At 48.3% G+C, this 14,200-nt stretch overlaps 1 protein-coding gene and 1 non-coding gene across 2 annotated transcripts; one reads left to right on the top strand and one right to left on the bottom strand.

Moving 5' to 3' along the window:
• Positions 1 to 5,651: 5,651 nt before the first annotated feature.
• Positions 5,652 to 9,014, bottom strand: LOC128725172 (fez family zinc finger protein erm). The gene is made up of 2 exons (XM_053818894.1): positions 9,003 to 9,014; positions 5,652 to 7,904 (listed from the first exon to the last, which is right to left on the bottom strand). Exons 1-2 carry the CDS (start codon positions 9,012 to 9,014, stop codon positions 5,652 to 5,654), a joined length of 2,265 nt encoding a protein of 754 aa, XP_053674869.1.
• Positions 9,015 to 12,658: 3,644 nt separating this feature from the next.
• On the top strand, positions 12,659 to 12,731 carry Trnar-ucg (transfer RNA arginine (anticodon UCG)). Its single transcript has one exon. It is a non-coding gene; the product is annotated as a tRNA-Arg (tRNA).
• The last annotated feature ends 1,469 nt before the right edge of the window (positions 12,732 to 14,200 follow it).

Below are 14,200 nucleotides of genomic sequence, written 5' to 3' on the forward strand. Positions count from 1 at the left end.
GCATTGTCTCGGAAATATGCCTCGCTCGGGGAAAACGTCCCAGCTTTCCCTACGAATCCCTGCCTGGGAATTGCAGCAAGATGCGTTCACCTTATATCACCACCCCCCTATCCCTATCGGGAAAAACCGGCCGCTTGGTAACGCTTCGATCGCCCGACGTTGCCATTTAACAACACCCAACGCATGCCCCCGGAAAAGGACACCTTCTTCCGACGGGCGACCGCCGGCACCGGGAAAGTGCACAATGGCGTAAGCTGGCGTGGCAAAATGTGCGAAACCGGGGAGGGATCTCCACCACGATGGCACATTTCGTCCATATAATCCGGCCTTTCAGTGGCGGTGTTGAACCGTGCGATGTAATTCGAAAACCATGCTTTCCCTCCTTCAGTCGTGGAGTCGGGAAAAGCGTCCATCGAACATGAAGACATCACGCCGCTGGGTGGGTGGGTGGCTGGGAAGCCGGATTATTAAGGGGGTGGCCTGGGGGGGGGTGAATTCTCGTTGACCCGACCAACACCCGGCGACGTGTCCGTGTGCGTTGGTAAGTGTGAAATATTTCAATAATTTCATCAATCCGGAACAAAACGCTCGAAAGGATGCACCCGCTGGTGGGGTGGGGTTTTTGGAAAACACCCCCGGACATGGGCAGGAATGCTGGATTGAATGCCGATCCTCGCGCTCAGGTGAGAAACCGTTCGGGCGTTGATAATTCTTGCCACGGACGCAAGCCCTAGGCAAGGACAATTGAGGCCCTAGACGTGTCCTACGTTGGACGTTTCCCGAAAGGGAGGAAACGGAACGGATTAATAATTGCACCGGCCGTACAAAATCCACCTGTGAATCGGGCCACGTGGCAAGGGTTGTCGCGGGTGTCAAAAGGCGACACGGTTCGTGAGGGAGTATTGGTGCAATTATAAGGATGGCGTTGGGACATTTCTATCCTGGAATCGAATGAGATTTAATGGGTCGGTCGGGGTGGAATGGTTGGAATTGTTATTTTCGCGCTAAACATTACGGAGCGCATCGTTTGAGGTGTGAAGTGTTCCGCTTTTCCGGTGATAATACGAACCGGATTACCGGTGGAGTGGAATTTCAAATGAATAGGATAACATTTTTAAAACAGATGTTCTTATCGACTTGAATCCAAAGTTAATACGTTGATGTTTAAATGATATAGTGTGCTCGTCGAGTATATTTCGGGAATAATCCAATATTTCTTTCGATAATTCGTATATTCCTTGCAATAGTCTAAAATAAATTGAATTTTATCAATAAATTCTACAAATAGAATCTAATTTTTACACTACAGAATGCAAGAATCAAACATCTATCTTTTGTAATGAATATGCTCTTTTAGTACACGTTAATGTGAGCTCTGAGACCATCTAAAGGTTCTTATTTTCATTTTAATTCCAAGCACAACAGGTGTGATTTACGTTTGATCTTTGCTTATCTTCACTTGAGCTTCACACATCAATCTACACATTAATTTACCCATGAAGCGAAACAACTGTGAGTTCCCGGAAAACTATAAGCTGATAGGTTTCTTTCTCAAAGGCAGATAATAACCAGACATTCCGACAAGAATGTTCACCACCCCATTACACTCTTTAAACAGAAAGCATTCGTTCCATTTGCTTAACTCTGATGCATCCCTCCCAACCTAGCTGATAGCAATCGAACAATTAATGAACGCCGCCTAGAACACAATCTTCCGACGTGCCGGAACCAATGCTTTCATCTCGAAACCGCACCAAAGCTGTGAAAAAAATCTCCTTCCTCGAGCCATTCTCGATCACGCAGCGTTCCTTTTTTTTGTTACTTTCACCGTCAAACCAAATCCCCACCCAAAAGGATGTCCGGGCTCGGACGCGGTTCCTTTTCAACATTGCAATCCAGAACCATGTCCTTACGGAAGCTTTTCCGGCAGCGCCTGCCACTGGGCGCGACCAAAACAAACAACGGAAACAAGGATCAACCGAAGGACGATCCGAGGATCGAGCCCATCCTCGGTCAAGCGCTGCTTCACATGGCCGGGGTGTTGAGCAAATATTTTGGGATAATGTTTGCCGGCTCTAATAGCCCCTAATGATCTTACGCATTGTGTGGGCAGAAGATTAAGATCGCATAAAACAATCACCACGGCAATTTACGGCTGTCCATCCCGCTCTTGTGTGTGTGCGTGCGATCGATCCTGCACCTGAGGACGGGGTCCGTTTCGTGCTGAAAGAATGCAGAAGGATTTGCGCTTCCAAAGCGGACCAGGGGCACCCTGAAAAGGATCCCGAAAACAATGCGCTTCACGGACCTGGGAACCGGGAATGCGTGGAAAAGCAGTGGGCGTGTATGTGTGCGCTTTCATCCGACCGCGCCCGGAGAGTTCAGGGCTGAAGGCATTCAGCAGAAACGTTCCTTCGTACGTATTGCACCGAACGGACCATCGTATGGAGTTGCAGGGCGACTCCTCCATTCACAGGCCATTGATCGACCGGGCAGACGTAGCAGGCGTTTGTAACGCTTTCCAACGCGATGTTGTCGGGAAAACTACTCCGCATGGCCTGCTGGGCCAGTGACGTTTCTGTGCGCTTTGTCTCGATGGTAACAAGCTCAATCGGTGGGCAACGCTTCGGCGAGCGAGACAAGGGACAAGCCGATTTATTTTCTATTTGTGTAATTCCTGCAATCATGTATCGGACGATTACCGGATTACAACCGGATTTGGCTAGTTTTTGTCCGCACGGTGAACGATGCCGGGAAAAAGGGCCCGGCTGACGGGACACGGAGATCAAACGGATTGTTTGTGACGTTCGATTCGTAGGAGTAGCTAATGGGATCGAATGTTGTAAAAGTTCTTTGTGATTTCAGGGAAGAAAATTACATTGGTGTAGAAAACAACATTATTTAAGCACAATGCTCAAATGAAAAGAATAATTTCGAAAATCATTTAAATATGTTTATGTTCGAGATTGAAGCATGCAACAAGCAATTAAATCAAGTCGTTATACGAAACATGTATCCAAATAAATACTTTTTTACTATTTTAGTACACATTTTGGCCTGTTTGAACCATTCCACTTATTGTCTGTAAATTCCGAAGCTTGTGTAATCTAGTTGGGATTATTTTTCACTGCAAGGATTATTCTTCGATGGGGGAGTGAAAAGTATCCCTCATCAATATTGAACAATTTTTCCCAAAATTCTGATGCCATGTGTGTGCCTTCCCAGGGCGTTAATCTCCCGGCCAGGTTGAAGTTTGCAAACCGGCCCCGAGCCCGAAATTCTGACCAATAAGAACCTCACTCTGAAAACGAAACATTGACCAGACCGAGATCGAGTGTCCTTCCGAGCCATTATTCCTCGAACCCGGGGAAAGGATCCTCCTACCTGATCCGCTCTCGGACCGCAATCCTCGCCCTTTGACGGAGTCCATTTTGTTTGGCAGAAAATGCACCTCCTCCTGCACGATGCGAACTCCCGAGTCCCGGGCCTAATCCGATCCGATTCTGAGCCCCAGTTGTTGCATAAGCCCGTTGCAGCTTGCCGGTTTCGAGCCGAACCGTTCGAATGCATAATGCCTTCACAATGCAATATGCAATTCTGCCACATTTTTCACCCTTCGCCATGTTGGTGTTCAGTAGGTACTTTTCTCGTTCGGGTCTCATTCCTTCGCTGGGAGCTCCACCGAACTGCTCCAAGACGACGGAGCTGCTCCAATCAACCAGGTGGAATGTTACAAATCAATCTCCATTCGCCAACTCGCACAATTTATGACACCGGCAAGGTCCACAATGCTCGATTGTTTCGTACCGTGCCGGGTTTGTGGCGTGCTTCCGCACAAAAAGTTGCATGACGGATGGAAATATCATTATAATTGAAATTTGGTTCAATATATTCCACTCCGTCGTACATTCCACTGGCCACCGAGCTGGAAGGAGCAAAGGTACGAACGATGGCGGCGAAGGAAGAGACAAACGTTCCATACTGTGGATGATAAACATGATCGATTGTGTCTACTTTATTCACGTCGGTGATTTTTCGATGAAATTGCAAACATTCCCCTAATTCAGGTCCTTGCGGCACGTTTTGACTATTTTCAATTTGTTGGCAACGTCGGGGATCGGATCGGTATTTCGGTAGACAACTCACGATTTGTTTAATGGGAATACAGGACGAAATTGATTGGTAGTTGGGTTGGATTGAGTTTCAAAATATGTTTTCGATAAAATATGTCTGTTTATATACCTAATCTATTTATGACACAATTATTTATTCAAAGTTGTTCTTTGCCTACGCTTTAATTGTGTCATTTTGAAAACAATTTTGCAAAGAATACAATATTGGTGCATTATGCATGTTACATGTGTCTAGTTTTTTTACACAGATCATGCACGTTTCAGGATAAAACTTAATAAAATAAATTTATCCGATTTTACTAAACATATACAATGATTCTTAAATATTGTAGAAGCCTAGGATTAATTCTACATAGCTTAAGCAAATTCTTCAATTAGCTTTAAACTTTAATCGAAAACAAAGTTGAAAGAAATTAGAGATATGAAGCTCAAAACACCAATATCCAAAATAAAAACAACATAATACTCTTAATAGTTAGCGAGACTAATAAGTCAATGTATCGCCAAATACCAACGCTCTGCATCTGCAATGTTACCACCAATTTATAGTTTTGTAATTTTACTCTAAAAAACAACGAAAACCAAGCACAATCTAGATGCATTTCAAAGGTTAAATTAAAGTTTACAGGTTGGTTCCAGTAACGAAATTCATTACACGACCTCTGTAACAGTTCTCAATGTTTAAAGGCTTTGATATTCAAGGTCCATTGAAGGTCGCGGAATCAAGTTACTACTTAACTCTCCTCTATAATGATTCTGCCCGTACAATATTCGGAAATAAACTTTCTTTCATCCGTATCAGTGAAGAGAAATATAGATTAAAATGTAAAGAAAAAAAACCTTACAATATTCGGTTCATTTTTGATCATTAGCCATCGCGACCCGATGTAAAGGATTTATTTAGTCTTCATCATGAGTGTGTGTGTATATATATATATATTTAATAATATATCGATCAACGTATTAATTCCATTAATCCGTGGCATCCTCTCTCTCACCTGCGATGCTAGCCTCTTTCTAATCGATCCCGCGATCGGTCCTACCTAACAAGAAATTCGGGACAAAATGTACGGCAAATGTACACGAACTAGCGTAAATTCCTAATGCGTCCTGCGATTGCTGCTACGACTTACACACTAACCCCGGTCACTAAGCTCGCCCTATGTACAAACGCTACGAATGGGGCCCTTCCCGGGGAAACTGGGACACGACAACGGAACAATGTCTGCCGCCCTGAGGCAGACAGCCTGGTTCTACTGGTCCTACTGGTTCTACGTTGCGGAGATGAGGAGGTTCAAATCACTCTGGCGCTTCCCTCTGTTCGACTTCTCTACTATTGCACACTGCACACGCACCCACACACACACACACAGACCGGTGCACGGGCATCATCGCCTACTGAGATACTGATGCCGAAGCGACAGCTGTCACTGTGATGCCCGCCTGCGTTGATCCGACTGGTGGCGCTCCTGGCGGCAATCCAGCGAAGCTCGCTCCCGAGTGCTGGTAGTACTTCTGTCAAAACACCTTGCCGATGAACGGGCTATCAGCGACGGCTGCCGCAGCCGCCAGTCGCTGATGATGACGTCCCGGTGGCATCAGGAACGGGCTGCCATAGTCTCCGCCTCGCATTGCAGCTGCCGCAACGGCTGTATGGTGTAGAGCAGCTAACGAGGACGCACTCGACCAGGGTACAGGTGATGACCGGGACTGTAGATCTACGTGAGCGTGCGGATGCGGCACGTGTCCAAGGGTCGGTCCGTGCAGATGCAGCGGATGGTGCAAATGTTGCGGTGGCTGTGGAGGTTGAGCTGGTGCCGTGGGTTGTGAGGGCGCGTGATGATGTAGCGCCGTCGGGGAACCCGTTGAACCCGGAACTGGAATGGAACCACCTGGAACTGGGGCTGGTGGTGGTGGTGGTGGAGGTGCCAACGCCGGATGTGGGTGTTGCCGAGATGGTGACCGTGGATGTGGAGAGGGAACATGCCGTGAGGGAAGATCCAACGGAGAACGCCGGTGGTGTTGTGGAGTTCCACAACTTCGCGAACGCTTGTGTCCGCCTCCGAGACTGACGTCGTGCAACTTACGCATGTGCTTCTTCAGATCGAAGTTCCGACAGAAGCCCTTCGCACAGATCTTGCACGTGAACGGCTTCTTGTCGTTGTGCGTGTGCATGTGGAACGTGAGATTGTAGATCTGATGGAACGCCTTGTTGCAGATCGTGCACTTGTACGCCTTATCACCACTGTGCGTTAGCTTGTGGTTCTTGTAGTTGCCCTTCTGATGAAAACCCTTACCACAGTACTCGCAGATGTACGGCTTGTAGCCAGCGTGGATTCGCGTGTGCGTATTCAACGTCGACGAGCGATTAAACGCCTTCCCGCAGGTCTGACACTTGTGCGGTTTCTCCGAGGTGTGGATAATCTTGTGCCGGCACAATGTCGACGCCTGTCGGAAACCTTTGCCACAGATCTTGCAGATAAATGGGCGCGCTCCCGTATGCACCGGCATATGCCGCGTCAGGTTGTAGTGCGCATTGAACACCTTACCGCACTCGGGACAAGCGAAGGTTTTCTGCTTAGCCGCCAAGGCGGCTGCTGCTGCAGCAGCCGCTGCCGATGTCGTACCATCGGGACCACTTCCTCGACCAGGTGATCCACCACCAGTGGAGCTACCACTCGAGCTCACCGACGAGCAGGTACTGCTGGCGGATAGGTTCAGGTTAGCTCGTTTAGCCGCTCCCGACGGGTGTTTGCCTTGAGCAGCGGCGGCTGCAGCTGCGGCGGCTGCTGCTGCAGCAGCCGCCGACAACAGCGGATGATGATGGCCATGTCCTCCTCCATGAAGCTGGTGTCGTCCGTTCAACCCGTGACCGTGAACACCTGAAGGAGTTGACCCAACACCCGGTGGTCCAGGTGGAGGCGGTGATAGTGTAGGACTATGTAACCGACCAGCCGCCACGCTGTAAGGATGTAAACCAGCCGCCACAGCAGCCGCCGCATGGTGATGATGGTGTGGGTGATGTGGATGATGTTGGTGTGTGAGAGCCGCATATTGGGCGGCTGCAGCAGCACACATCAACCCACCTGGGTAGTACAACAGTGGATACTGACTCAACAACTCTTGGTGTCGGTTGTTCGCCACAAACTGATGTACCGAGCTCGGGACGTACTTTTTGAACGCTGAATCGTACGCCTCCGCTACGGAACTTCCCGCCGATGGTGGCTCATAACACGGACTCGATCCTGCCGCCGATACAGGACTCACCGACTTTTCGTGGCTTAGACGACGCTTTCGAGGACCGAGACTACTACTTCCCGGTGATGTCATTGACAGCTCGATCGTATCATCGTCACTAGCCACATCGACAACCGCATCCTCGTCATCTTCGTCGATGTCCTCGTCGAGTTCCTCCTCTTCCTCTTCAACGTCCTCCTCGTGATCATGTCTCTCCTCCTGCCGACGATCATCCACGCGATCCTCATCCTGACCCATGATGTTAGCGATCGAGAACTTCAGCGTGACTCCACTCGGTCGCTGACTTTTAGCCGGTGGCATGCCAACACTGGATGCGGTCGTGATCGTTGGGGTAACGGTGCTAGCAGGCGTGGAGGAGCTAATGGCCACGTGCGATGGATTCGGCACAGTGTCAGTCACTTCCGAGTCGGGAACTGGCGTCAGATCGACACGGACGGCTCCTTCCATGGTGGGGCTTTTCGCTGTCAGTGGCATTCCTGGTGGGCTACACGGTTCCTGCATGCCTCGGGGACTCTGTGAGTGTGTGTGTGTGAGAGAGAAATAGGGAAACGATTAAGGATTAGCAAACGGAAAAAAACATAACCACAAAGCAGCTGCAACCGGGCGAGATACCCGACGAGATGATTGATCGGACAATCGAGACCATCCGGAGGAGGTCCAAAATTATTCCCGACCCGAAAACAATCCACACGCGACATCCGCCCATTACGAACCAGGCGTGTGTCCGCGGTCACGGTGACTCCCCTTTTTTTTGTCGATTGTTTCCACCGAGTTTAATTATGTTTTATCAACAAACCCATTCCGGAACAATGCAGCGTACAGTCGTTTTTTTTGCCTATTATTTGCATCGACCCCTTGTTCGAGCGCAGCTGAGGTGTTGTGTTTGATTGCAGTCAGTACGAATTGAATGAGCCAAAAGTCTCATTAGCGATTTCGAAGAAGGGGGTTTTCCGTTGGTGGAATATCCTTCGAGCTCTCATGGCCATTGTTCGGGAGCTAGAACTCATGTTGGTGCAATATTGGTACAATATTTTCAAACTCTTCGTGACTAAATTCCCATTGACATGTATAACAGTGACTGGGGTTTGATTTTGCTGAATGTTTTAAATTTATCATGTACCTAACTATGTTTTATGTTACAAAAATCCAATTCAAAAGTCTAGCATTCAGCTCTAACTGTTGCAGATTATATAATGTATGAGCATTTGTTTTATTTGAACCTTTTATTGAAAAAATAGTTCCAAGTTCCTATAAAGCTTTAATCTTTATCACTGATATTTAAAAGGATTTTAATGAGTAATCGAATTGAAAATAATCCAATGGTAGTTCAACTCATCGACGTTTTACATTTACCGCATACTATAGAACGAATTCAGATCAATTACATTGCATACAACGTATTCAGATACAAATCCGAAGTAATTTTCATAAATGGAACGGTCTGCAACAGTGCCCAAAACGGTACAGTAAACTCCGATTTTAGACACTAAATAGGACCTTGAATAATTTATCATTTGATAGACCCACATGTAGCCTCCTCCCTTAACTCATCTCCCAAGCTCTGATTAAAAGCAATCTTCCCATAATGAACGCAACTAACAAAATACGTACGAAATAAACCATGTTGTCGTGCTCGTCGACGGATAAATCTGGCGAAGTCTCGTCGTCTCTCCCGTCCGTTCCGCCGCACACCGATCTTCCCGTACCAATCGTTTCACTTCCGCCGGACAAAATTTTAGCGCACTCTTCGAAATCGTTTTCCCGGTGAACACCACTCGCGAACCGTCTCCGGAAAAAAACACACCCAACGGATTGTCTGCCTACCAGCATCAACGTTCTACTCCCATGCCGAGACCAGGAGGCCCTTAATTCACGCCTTCTCTCGCACCCACTCGAAGGGCAATTGTTTTACACGCTCGGTGCGGCCACTTGACACTCCTCACATGCCCCGTTCCGAGAGGCCCTGATTCCCTGGACACTTGGACCTGGACCGTTTAAGAACGTTTGCGTGATATTATGCTCCACCACACACACACACACATGTGCACGTGTTACAAGTGCCACCGGAAGTTGGAAACTCAATTAAGGAAATTAATTCAATTGATCGCACACAAGTGGTCCTTGCGGGATGCGGCTGTCTTAATTTATGCCACCCGATCCACAACTCCAAGCGTCTTATCACACGCATGCAACCGGCGAAGGAGTCGGTGTTAGTTCACGCACAAAATCACACCCGCCTTATGTACAAGCACTCCAATGACGTCGTGTTGTTGGCCTCGTAAGTAGCCTGGTCTAGTGGACGAGTTCCGGAAAATGCAGCGCACAAAAAGGAGCACCAACCGGTTCGGCCGCTGGGACTGGTCTGACTGGTGATGGAAAATCGACCACACGTCGACGGTACTGCCAGAGCTCGCCTGGCACAAGGACGGTTTGGGTTAGCGCCAGGACGAGCAAAAAAGGACGAATAGCAACACCCGTAAAAGGACCGCCCGATCCCTTGGCCTCTCTAGAGACCCCTCCCCGTTCCAACGGCAACGTTGCGTTGTGTGGAAAACAAAACAAAAATGGAAAGCCCTCTACACACACACATCCACACGCACATTCACGTACAATCTCGAGCACACCCTACGTGTGTCCCTTTTTTCCCGTCCCGCTCAAAAATCACTGCTCCGTCGCGCCGACATTTTCAGCCTGCGCAGGAGCGACTCTCTCTACACACACACACGCATACACACACACTGTGGCTGTCATCGTGTTGAAAAACGCAGCAAGCGATGGGAAATGGTCTGCGCCTACTGCTCGCTCTGCTGCCACGAGCAGAAAAGGACATTCTCTGTACACACACGCACACACACCGTGGCATTTGTGTGTGTGTGTGCAAGTGTGGCACCGTCATGCCCTCTCTTTCCGACTCATCCGCGTGCGTGTATGTTCTTTTCATTAGACGGCGTGCGATATGCGAGGACCAAGGATACGTTTGGTGTGCTGTTTTCGAGCGATTCGCGTGCTCTTTTCCTCGGCAAGCGCCTTTATGCCACCAGCGCGGTGGTATCCTTGAGTCCTTTGCCAGCCCTCTCTTGCGTGTGTTTGTGCGCCAGGTCCGCCAAGGAGCCAGCCAGGGCCAACTTCGGTTGCACACTTCGGGTTGACCCCTCTCCAGCAGACTCCTCAGCATCATCATCATCATCACCACCAGCATCATCATCATCATCATCATCATCTTCATGCTCGTCTCGTCGTCATCGTCGGGATGATGAGCAATCGCACGGAAGGTCCTTTTTTCGGTGACGCCCCGTTATTTTTCGCCGTCGATTCGAATCCTCGATGCTCATCGTCCTTGCCGTCACCGTCGACGCCGTTCGGTGGTTGGCATTGGTTGGCCCCGTTCGTCCTGACGCACGCGCTCTCTAGAGCACCGCGCACCGTGGCCGTGGGTGGAAAAAGGACAACCGGCCCCCGTAAGAGGGCGATGGGGGGAGACCTTTCTCGCTCCTGCGCGCCTTTTGCGGCCCGCGAGGCGCTGAGTGGATGAGCAAACAGGGGCCACGTTCCGGCAGCGAAAGAACCGCTCGATCGTCGCTCACAAAGGGCACATTAAGGACATGCCGCGGGAAGGCGATGGATAGGCGAAGCGACCAGGGTTGCTATATTCTTGTTAGCTCATTATCGTACACTTGAGCAGCGTTAGGTCGATGAGGCGCCCTCGTACCGATGTCGGTGGGGTTTTTCACCCACCCGGCGGAGTGGGCTGTTCCTTTTTTTTCTCGCTCTTTTAATTCGAAAAGACCACCGCAGCCGCACCGGGTTGACAAATCTGAAACGGAGCCAGGACAGTCTTCCCACCACCAGTCAGAAATGCGCGATCCGATAGCGAAGGAATGTGAGTGTGCGTGTGTATGAGACCGCGAGAGAGAGAAAGAGAGAGGCGATGTGAAAAAAAGAAGCATTAAGCAAACAGTAAATAGAATAAAACTGCTCGGTGGAACGAGGTATGGCAGAAAAGGCGACTTTATGTGTTAAGCAGAAAGCTCAACATCGGCCCACGCGGAAGGACCTTTTGGTGATGGCGGTCCAGGGGATGATAAGGACTGAGGGAAGGGCCAATCCTTCCAAAGCTGTGCCAAGACGCAGTGGCAGGTTCACAGCTTGGGTTGGCAAAAGAGCACGGTGAAGCGAGTAAAATATGAACAATCTTTTGTTGCGCCGCTCGAACGCGATTCCGCGGACAGTCTTGAGGATTTTCGCGGCAGTATACAAATTAGGATGGAGCATTTCTTGCGAACAGTCTTACGTCAGTGCGAGAATTTCTGAGTCGCCGGATCGATACGTGCCGTTTGAGTTTCGAAATGAATGTCGATTTGGGAGTGAAAAAGTCACAATGCAGAACGAACGGAATATTGAGCTGTTTGGGTTTTATGGAACTTTAAATTTGACACGATACGGTAAAAATTTAAAATTTGATAAGAGTTTTTTTGGTCCAAAATTTGTTTTTATATTATTTATTACAATATATTCCACGATATTTATAAAGGTAGGAAAGAAAATTTTATGTATCAAATGATAAATACCATTGAGTTATAACAACGTCCACAATAGCTGCAGAACAAATTTATTCTTATGGGTATATCAAAAATATAGCTAAAAATATATTTGAATGTAAATAAATTGTATGCATAAGTCGATTCCTGAGCAGTTTACATAGCTTATAATATAAAACCATTATGTATAAAGCCAATAAATATATACATTTTTTATAACACTAACAGTACTGTTGTACATTAACGCATTAATTCTCAAATACGTGAATCGAAATAACACAACTTATCTCAGCATATCCAACACCACGAGATGCACAATGTCTCCGGTTTCAGTTGGTGGAACAAATAATTTATTCACACGAAGTTCCTATCGATTGATTCCCACATCCAAGATAAAAATAGACATCGGCAGTGCTAAAATCCACAATCTCATCTGAGCCCGCCCCATCCATCACACCTCCCCACGCGACCGTCCACCGGGCACCCATCGCACCCCAACAGCGGCGAGCAAATGCACATAATTTCACAATCAAACGAAATGGGCAGTGGTGCGTTGAAGAAATAGTGCGGCGCCGCGGAAGCGCAACTAAGAAGGTCCCAGAGTGGGGAGGAGATCGCACACAAGGGCCAGAAATCGCATAAGCACACAAAGCCGCGCATCAAACACGCACGCACTAAACGCGACGTTGTCGTCAGCAGCATGGAAGATAACGCCACGTATGCATACGAGACCGTGTGGCCTAATGGAGAAGGCGTCGGACTTCGGATCCGAAGATTGCAGGTTCGAGTCCTGTCACGGTCGAAAGAAAAGCTACTTGTTTTTCCTTCCAGGCTCCTACGATAGAGTGGAAATGGTAGTTTTGGTTAAAGTTATTTTTTTAAAAGAAACTTAATTTACCTAATGAAGCTGTAACAAATTAACATACACTTAAAATTGTGCAATAAAAAACGATTATTGGACAAAGAAACTGCATAGAATCGATGCCTACTATGTATACGGTCTTAGCCTACTATGTTTATGTCCTATGATCTTCAGTGATTTAGTTTTCCATACATCAACTATTCCAAGTTCAGCAATCGAAAACAATCGCTGTAAGACCTAATATTGCCTCTCCTTCAACTATTTTTATGAGCTCATTACCTTGAACTTGGCACAGGAGTCACCCCAGCTAATGGAATGCCCACGAAGGATAAAACCGGGAAAGGATAAAAATCCCTAACCTCGTGTAATGCATAAGTAGTTGAATCATCGCCCCTCTTTTGCCGTTGTTCCGCTCCGGACGCACGGTACAACATAATAAGCGGCCAGCACCTGGCGTGTGCCACGCACTCGTCGTCCAACGTGCGCTTTATGAGCAGCCACGATTCGGAAGGAAGCACCTGTCCGTATTGTTCCTGCCTATTAACGAACGAGCAACCTCTCTCTCTCTCTCTTTCTTTCGGAACTGCAACAAGATCGGCTGCGTTCCGGCTGCTCGACAACACAATGTGCGCTCACAATGATTGCTCAGTTCTCAACTCCATCAACACGCGCGCACCGAATCCTGTCACTTCATCGGTCTCATGTTCCGCCTTCGCCCTTACGGGGATAGAATTACACCCAGACGCACTCGTCGTCTGCCGGATGTACCTCACGGGCACAGATCCTCATCTCAGGTCGTTCCAAAGACGCTACCGGAACGGGGATCCATACGGAATTCTTAAACAGAAATTCCGACCGACAGGACACGAACAAGGACTCCGTCTCCGTTGGGCACGGTGACTGCGAAAAGGACCAGAGCATTGCTGACCAGACCACCTAACAATGGAGCAACGATGCAAAATTAATGAAGAATCCACCGAGCAAAGAAGCGAAGTGGCTTTGGCTGAGCAAAGGACTCAGGATGCTGGGCTGGGCTGGCTTCTTGTCGGCTGTTCTCGGTGCTCGAGCTGCCCTGAGGGCTTGTTGCACTGCCGAGTTCTCGGGCTTGTCGGCTCGAGAATTGTGCATTTGTATGAACTTCTTCAACTACCCGTTGCCAGACGCTTGGAACGTGCCTAAGTTTGCTCTCGCCTACCAACCAACAGCCTTCTCGTCACACAGGATAGAAGAAGTCACGATCAACACCACCGTAGGCTCGATGTACGTTTGCGATTGACACAAAGCAAATTCAATTGCACACTTGTGTGCCGATGAACTCTCTCTCTCTTCCGCCCATTATTGCCCAAACACTCACCAACGGGTGGGCAACAGTTTTTGTTTCGTGTGTTTGTGTTGGATGCATTTTTCCC

Source organism: Anopheles nili, chromosome 3 (genome assembly GCF_943737925.1).
Source record: "Anopheles nili chromosome 3, idAnoNiliSN_F5_01, whole genome shotgun sequence".
NCBI lineage: Eukaryota > Metazoa > Arthropoda > Insecta > Diptera > Culicidae > Anopheles > Anopheles nili.